General features: G+C 40.4%; 1 protein-coding gene across 1 annotated transcript; it reads right to left on the bottom strand.

Annotated features, from left to right (window-relative positions):
- Positions 1–1059: 1059 nt before the first annotated feature.
- LOC118406153 (slit homolog 1 protein-like) lies at positions 1060–8985 on the bottom strand. Its single transcript, XM_035806036.1, has 2 exons — positions 8720–8985; positions 1060–2159 (listed from the first exon to the last, which is right to left on the bottom strand). The coding sequence occupies exon 2, from the start codon at positions 2135–2137 to the stop codon at positions 1100–1102; it is 1038 nt and encodes a 345-aa protein (XP_035661929.1). The 5' UTR covers positions 2138–2159; positions 8720–8985; the 3' UTR covers positions 1060–1099.

The following is an 8985-nucleotide window of genomic DNA, read 5'->3' as shown; positions in this document are numbered from 1 at the left end:
AACATAGATACGGAAAGTGTCTCACATGTTGATTGGCTTAGGAAAACATTTAAGACTTTATTCGAACAGACGTATCCAATCAGAGGCACCGTATGTGAATTGGTATTCAACGCCATTCGTTACATAGTGCTGTATTAAAACAAAATGCAGAGATTCAGTTGATAATATCGTCTGGTAGATGTCTTATTGTTCATAATATCAAAGTTCAACACACTACACCGTGTTGCCGGTCCCAAATGGAATCAGCATATCCTTTGAGAGTGTTGTTGATTAAAGGTCACCAACCGTACGAACTATCGTACTACATGATCTATGATGTCATGATTACCTAGCAACCGTCATAGCAGATCGGCTGATAGTGGGGACGGATGCGATACAACCTTTTACAGTTGATTGTATCTTTTGACATTTCAAATTGGTCTGGGCCGAATGCATACGAAACATGCAACTCCTACCATTCGAATACATTACCATATATATCAAATTCTACCATATGATCAAGATAGTATGTACAGAATAAAGATCAACGAGCAAGTTAGACGGTCGTAGTTTCTGCAATATTAGACAAAACGATACAGTGTGAAGTACGCACATTAAAAAAAAACAGATACCGATTGAGTTTACAGACGTTTACAAGACGTGTACATCTTTTAGTTCTGGAAGGTAAAAATGCACTTGTCCTCCATCTAAGTGAGCTTTATAAGTTTATATACTCGTGCGATATCTGTCCTGGTTTTCAAACATTCGCTCCGCAAATGTCGCATGAAACTCTAAATAACAAAGGCTAGGACGGTGGTAGATATCGACTTCTGGGAACCTTTGACCCACTCTGACGTCACACATCCCAAAGTTCAGAAAAGTGCCTAAACATTCCGAGTACGCATGTGCAGCGACAGGAATTGTGGGTAATGTGTCAAGGTGAAGGCCCCTGACTTGTAAGCAGTTTTCGTCTCGACCATCGTCTCAAATTTCATAACAGTGTCCAGACTTGTTTTGTTTATGTCTCAGGGGCCATTACCTTTGACACATTATCCAAAATTCCTTTCACCAAGCATGCGTACTCGGAAATGTGAACGGGCTTATTTAGTTAGTCCTTAGGCTAGTAATCTCTGACGTGGCAATGGCGCGTGCGCATCAGCTTCCTTTTCCTGCTGTTTGCGGCCCGGAAGATGGCGGCGATGGTGGCGAGTATGACCGTCGCGGTGATGATCAATATCGTCACCAGTTCGGCGATGCACAGGCGAACAGACCCCATGGGAACGTCACGAAGTTCTGTCGGATTGTGGCAAGTGATGTTCGAATAGTCCGCTATAGAGAGTCTTGTTACTTGGTAGATCTTGCTGAATGTTCGCTGTAGGTCGCAGTCGCAGTGCCAGGGATTGTGGGACAAGTGTAATGCCAAGTGCACGGTCTTGACGTTCTTGAACACTTCGAAGGATATGTTCTCCAGGTTGTTAGCGTCGAGGTAAAGAGCGCGAATGCTCTGCAGTTCAGCGAACGCTTGATAGGAGGTGTGAGAGATACGGTTGCCGTTCAGATACAGCAACTCCAGACTCCACAGCCCAGCAAACGTCCACGCTTCCAGGTAAGTCACCTGGTTGAACTCCAAATGAAGGTATCGCAAGTTGATCAACCCGTTAAAGGCCCCGGCCGGGATCCTCGCTATCTTGTTTCTATCTAGTTTAAGAATCTTCAGGTAATCGAGATCCTTCGCGTACAGAAATGTGAAGGTTTCTAACTCGTTAGAGGACAGACTCAATAGAGAGAGCCTACCGAGGCCGGAAAACATCTCTTTTCTTGCATCTGTGAGACTGTTATGATCAAGATGTAACTCGGATAGTCTGGTCAAAGCTCTAAAGGAGTCCCATTCGATGTAGGCGATGTCATTTCTGTCTAGCATCAGGTACTGTAAGCCTTGCAGCGCGTCTAAAGCTCCCCTAGAAACGTTTGATATAGAGTTGTTGGTAAAGTCGAGATATTCCGTAGTGACAGAAAGATTGGCCGGGATTTGACTGAGGTGCGCACCCCGGCAGTCCACGGTACCGGTGACGTATTGGCAGCTGCAGCCCACGGGACACCTAGCGGCCACATGGGTGAACAGCAGGGACGGCAGCAACACGAATAGAACCGCCGCCATGTTGGAATCACCTTCAGGAAATCTGTAGTGTGAGACATGACAAATGACATATAGTATTTCAGCCTCTTATCAACACAAAAAAGCTGTCAAGTGCCATTTTTCTGAGGACTTAACAAGCTTTCTTGGGGAAAATTACATAGTTTTACGCTCGCACTGCGTTCTTTGGGTTTGCGAGAGAAGGCATGATATCCCTCCAAATTTCGTAAATTTTGCTAAGTAGGACACAAGTGAACAGTTCCCAACCGTACGTAAATGCCACTGACCTTGAATTGTTCTCGATCGAGGAGGGGTAAGGTGGTATCTCACTGCACCTAAGTTTGGGGTACCAGTGTGGCACCGTGCGGCTGGGTTTGAAAGATACTCAACGAATATCAGAAATAAAGAGCAGATTTTATGACGTTTTGCGTATTTTACGTATTACGCAATATCTTAAGTATAGAAAATGGGCGAAAATAGCACAACAGTGCCGTAGTGAACGAAACCCACAGTGCCGCACCTTTTCTTAAAGCTTTAATGAAAAGTAACAACATTTACATACATTACGACATTTACATGTACATCTTTATGACCACATTTTACATAAACAACACAGTGCCGCACCGGTGCCCCAAGTGCAGTGACATACCACCTGTAGGGGAGGGACCGCCATTTGAGTTGCGCAGTGTAGTGCATCGTGCATCGATCTAAATATTGCCTTTTTTTTTATACACTTTTCTTCCTGGGCAAATAATGATCATAATTGTCCAGTTTTTTGGTAGGGAGGGCCGAAGAATGTGTTTTTGATATCTGGCCAACATTTAACATCTTGGGTGTAAACCTGGAGCTTGAACTTAAATGTAGAACGACAATTAATGACAATTAAAATGTAACCAAGTGAAACATTGTAACTTGCATTTCCGTTAGATGTGCTATAATATGCACATATTTTGTCTATGGTAGTAAGAACACATCCTCACATATAATTTCAAGAGTTATCAAGCTTCTCTCATAGCTACAGCCAATATCCAAGAAAACGTTGCTGTAGGAGGTTGTAATGCTTCCCAACTGCTTGCCAATGGCCAGTTCAGCTGCCAAAGAAATCCATCAGTCAGAAAACATTACGATACACCCAGCCGATATCTGCTTCTAAATTACAAGTCCTTGACACCAGATGACTGTCATTAACAGTAACAGCCCACTATTCATATATAGTCTAACACTACCATTCTCTACGCTATACAGCAAATGCCTGATAAAACTACCACTGCGATGCATCACGAAAATAATAATAATCTTCAACACATTGTCCTCCGAAAGGGGATTCTTAAACGCATTCTACGACAAATATTGATGACTCAATCAGTTTTAAATCACCGTATAGCCATAATAGGATCAACGTCTTCTACTTCTGGTAACAAATGCCGTCCTATGGGCTTTACGGTTGTAATTTAGTATCTTTCTTAGGGCTACATATAGAGGCAACGCCTGTAGCAGAAAATAAATTGAGGGGGCGTCCAGTTACAATCTAGAGGGATAGAATACAGTGGAGTATTGATTCTGGTTGGTCTCCAGTTTCTGATAGACATCCGTCCAAGCTTGGAGAGTAGTTACTGTACAGATACTGCCTTTTAGATTCTTGAGAATAAACAAATGTAACATATGTTATACAGTCTGTCTATCATTAAAGGCATGGACGAGACCAACAAGAAATTATATATAGGGGGTAAAAGTGTTTGATTTGGATAGATATGTTGGTATGATAATGCATTTTTTTAATCTCCGAGGAGTTTTTATCATTTCACACCATTTCGACCATAGATATTTTATGAAAGATTAATACTACATATCAACTACCGTTATTATTCGTCAATTCTATTACATATTGAGAGTTTAAAAGTTTCATCATCAACGTATTCTAACATTAAGTTCAAATTAACCTCTCGCTGCATTCGGTGTATGAATATGGCAGTCTAATTAGCATGAAATATAGCCATGTACTACATCTAGATTTGCTCTGTGTCTCGTTGGTGTGGGGTGATATTTCTCCAACTACATTAAAGCCCGTATCAGTGACAGTTTGGCAGGCAGTGTACTGATGTATTGGCTATGTTGCTGTATAAAGTCAAGGATGGAGTAAGCCTTAGGCCACGTTGATTTGGTTATATGGATGCCATCCCTTGGGACCCCAAAACTGATGCGAGCGTTTGGCAAAAAATATTGCCTTCATTGTGAAATCTATGTGGTCAGGAAGGTCGAACAAATGACCAAATACAGATTATTGAATACAATACAATAAATTATTTACTTTTTGTTTTCACGTCTTCTTCTTCGAGCTTGGAATTGACGCTGACTTAGTATATGTTTTCCTACAAATACTGCAAATGCAGAAATGTTCGCGGTGGATTAATGTTCGCGGTTTTCGCGGTGCACGTGACCACTTCACCGCGAACTTAAAACCACAGCGAACATTTGTCTATTATGGTATTAGACTGTAGTCTATGGTGTTACCGCGAAATTAAAACCACCACGAAAAGTCCTTTTTACCGCTAAAGCGAAATTAAATCCCCACGAACTTAAATGCATTTACAGTATACCATTTTTATCTACAGCATATATTTGCTCCTTTTACAGCTTCTTAGTATGATTAGAAGTATGGTTGAAAACTTTTATTTTTTATTTTTGAAAACGGCCGAAAAAAATTGATGCCCGTGGACGTCATCCATATACTCAAATCAACATGGCCTTGGAAGAAGTAATACCGAACGTACATTAGCCGTGGGACTTATGTGATAATGGGCCTCGGAGAACGACGAGTCCATAAAGGGTTATTATGGTGTACGATGCGCGTCATAGCTGTATATTAAAATGTCATAACAGCATGTTTTACTAGCGCCAGAGTCGGCCGTAATACGGTTGTTTGGTGGAGATATGTGTTTTTGGTACAATGATTCCTTATATTGTATTCCTCGGCATTTACCCAATGTTACGGCGAATGCACTGTTAGAGCATGTTAAGATTGATAACAAATTGACAAAGGTTTTTATTACTTGAAAAACATGAGAATTTGTGATGGGCTTTCCCTGGTCCTTAATCAGGAACGCCACAGTGGACAAACTGTACAATGATTGATCTCTTTTCCAGTTTTGTGTGAAGTCTACTAATTTTTTGCCAATTCCTTTTCTAATGGTGTGATTGATAATGACTGGATGAGAAGCCACAGACTACGAGCTACATTGTAAGGCCGGAAACATAATAATGATATATTTCTTTACAATGTCATGCCCGAAGGCTTATTGAATGAACATTCTCAAAGTGAGAGTAAAGTATCGGAGTACATAACGCTAAGGTCTGGTCAACTTCTTTGAAGGCAGTGGTAAAGGAATTGGCTCAAGCACTGCAAAATGGATGGATTTTGTCTTGAAAATGTATTACTTACAAATTTAGGGGCAACAACATAGGCTTATTGCAACAGAATTAGGAAACAAGTCAAAAGGGCACCTGGCAACTTTTTTATATTTTCCCCACGCTCTAGCTGATTATCTCTAAAATAGTCCCTACACAGTCCGCCTTCCGTGGATAAACCAACAGATATACCAGAACCCAGAGATAAGACTATCTTCATGACCCCATTTCAAGAAAATAAGGCGTCTGCTTTTTCTCACAAACAACTTTTTTCTAGCCTGACGAAACAGTCATGGAGGTTGAAAGACAAACTAAAGAAAATTTGTTTCACGATGATGGCAACTTAGCAACGTAAAAAAATGACATGGTATATTTTAACATCAAGTCTTCACCGAATCTTATCATAAGAGTGCAGTAATCCAGACTGATCCATTAAGAACGCAGTGGTCTTGGTTATTGAGTTGGACTTTTCCTTGGAGAATGATTGCTAAAACATGTTTCTTTCCGCCTTGGGAAACCTCTGGCTGATATCAAAAACACTTCAAACGATGCATACTATTAAGTTGCTTTGATGTGGCTATTAAACTTAAAACAAATGCTATAAATGTTATTGGTTGCTCTGAAAGATATCTTAGGTCAATATGTTTCAGACGTTCTATGGGTAGATGAAGGCCAATTTTTCTTCCCTTTTCTCTTTTCATTCGTCCCAGAGTGCTTTGCGCTTCGTCGTTCCCAGAAGCACGTTCATGTCTGTGACGTCATTAAGCGTTGAGAGCAACGTATAATTTGTTTTGCAAATGCATCGTAGATATGCATGGGAATGAATGGCTCAGGGTAAAATTAATTGGTTTCAGATGTTCGATGCATTGGCAAGCGTCATGAAATGAATACATAATTACGTCGAAAAATAACACTTCTAATTGTAAATGCCATGTCGTTGCAATGTTGCGCCTTTTCTGTATGCATCACTATCCTACATGTATATTTCTTTGTTTCGTCATATTTTGACGATATCGACAGCACAGTTTTCTGTATTATACCAACGAATAAAAAAAATCAAAGATATCAGCCATGTATACACATGACCAGTAAGACCCTCCAGGACACCATCGTTCATAGATAAGTATAGCCAACACATCAGGCGTCGTGAGTCACTGACCCTTTTCTCGGATCTATCAAGTGCTGTCTAGAATGAATGGATCCGGACGAACGAACGAATGAACAGACGAATGGATTAATCAATGGATGGCTGACAGGGTGAATGAATGAATGAGGTGAGGAAGGAGGGTAAAGGAATGAAAGAATAATCGTTTACTGCCTGTGTATCCGTTTTCCTATGGCTAAATCGGTATGACAGACGTACTATGAATCCCGATAGCATTCAGAAAGCAGCAGAAGCTAAGCCCTCAAAAGAGCCCTGCCACGAAGCCTGCTATCTAGGCTAGTCTTAACCAGACTTCCGCCTGGCCGAATAGTAATATTTGGCCATTTTAGGAATAAAGTCTAGTAGGAACTAATTGGCCTTGGAGTGAACTGACCAACTGATAAACTGCAAAAGACTTAAATCATGGCAACGTATTTGTCTCTATTTGGCCAAATTCTTCTCTTTTTTTCGTCTAGCTGACACGTCTGCTTGGAGAATAGGGCTAACCAATGTACATGTATTCAATAGAACATTCCATTCGTCGCTCCCTTCCACTTATCACCTACTCAATGCCACAATGAGTGGAGTCTGTGCAGAAAACCCCTGATAACAGACCTACTGTTAGTAAAGCATAGAATGTAAAATATCAACATAGTAGCTCTGGAATCAGTAATGACGGAGGATTACATATAGCTTGGGCTTTTAGATTACGTTACGGTAAGGTTACGTTCTAAGAATGAATGAAACCTTTTTTTATACAGGTAATGCCCTGTCGGCCATTGGCCGTTCTTCCCAGAGGACCAGTAGAAGCCGGTTCAGGTCTTGGGTAAAATCCCTTGCTACAAAATTATTGTTTAACAGCACATTTTTGTGTACAAAATGCATCTAACGATTAAATACATCACTCAGAATATTGACCAACGTTTCCATGGATGTGTAATCTTGGCTTTGTATCAGTAAAATAGAGTGGCTTGTTTAACGTCAAACGGCACTTGAGATAGAGCAAATAGAGCAGACGGACTTAGATATCTATACATGCATGGCCCTGTAACCATTAATCTCTGCCATTTTAACCCACATAGTGGACATTCGTTCTCTACGTTATATGCTTGCTGCCATATACTGTAACGTTGATAAAGAAAGTGCATGTATATTCTGTCCAAATTGCCTCGGATCGTTTCCTCTCTCGAATAGAATAGAATAAAATAGAACAGAATAAAATAGAATAGAATGGAATAGAACAGAATAGAATGGAATGGAATAGAACAGAATAGAATAGAATAGAATAGAATAGAATAGAATAGAATAGAATAGAATAGAATGGAATAGAATGGAATGGAATGGAATAGAATGGAATAGAATAGAATAGAATGGAATAGAATAGAATAGAATATGTAACGCTAGATCACCTTTATGCGCGGGGTAACCTATACCCGTCGTTTTAACAACAGGGTATCACGGGATATCGAGTCAACAGACGGTGGTGTCAAACTGCAATATTTTGAAAATACTGCAATTTTAAACCATCCTCCGTCGAGTTGATATCCCTAAATAGCCTGTTTTTTTTTAACAACGGATAAAGGTTACCCCACGGATAAAGGTGAACTAGCGTTACGCCTAATCTGTAACACGATCTATGCAAATGGTAGCGTGACAATGAGCTATTAGCAAACTAAGTGACGTGTCAAGATGTCATAAGAAAAGGTCATTAAATGTCAAATATCTATTAACTTATACCGTAGGTTAAGTTGGATGCCAAAATATTTATAATAAATTCAAAGCGTTATAGTGAGAAATACGTAGCCGATAGAGACCAGATTTAAAACAAAATGTGAAATTTCTGCTCAAAATACAACAAACTGCTTCTTTAAATCTGAAAAAAATGTCTCCTTTCTTCAGAACATCTATACAATACACGTCTCTAATGCCGATATTCCTCTCTGAAATATCATACAAGCTATTGAGTCTACACGTACAGCCATAGCTACCGAGTAACGTTAAAACTAGAAGCCACCACTGACATTGTTTTATCATAATGCGTAGAGAAAGAAGCCTACCTTCATATCACAGCTACAATCATCTGTAGTGGATTTTACGTGGAAATGATGTTTTGTACTGTGCAGAAATGTACGTAACGTCCAAGCGGTACAAAATCACCCGGCCGCGAAGCCAAGCCGTTAGGACCGTTAGCAGTCATTGCCATCTCGTTCTCCGGGAATGACTAATGCCCACACACACATATCCCTCGTTCCCAGGGCGTTTAATCACTGTCGGGACCTCTCTAGCTCAGGCTGCGGGGTGATCGTACGTCAAATAACACCTC

The sequence above is a fragment of the Branchiostoma floridae genome, chromosome 18 (assembly GCF_000003815.2).
Source record: "Branchiostoma floridae strain S238N-H82 chromosome 18, Bfl_VNyyK, whole genome shotgun sequence".
Lineage (NCBI taxonomy): Eukaryota > Metazoa > Chordata > Leptocardii > Amphioxiformes > Branchiostomatidae > Branchiostoma > Branchiostoma floridae.
The sequence above is the reverse complement of the archived record's forward strand: the minus strand, read 5'-3'. Positions and strand labels throughout refer to the sequence as shown.

What these genes read in the sequence shown, in the direction of transcription:
- LOC118406153 (XM_035806036.1), bottom strand. Translation starts at nt 2,137, where the DNA reads ATGGCGGCGGTTCTATTCGTGTTGCTGCCGTCCCTGCTGTTCACCCAT.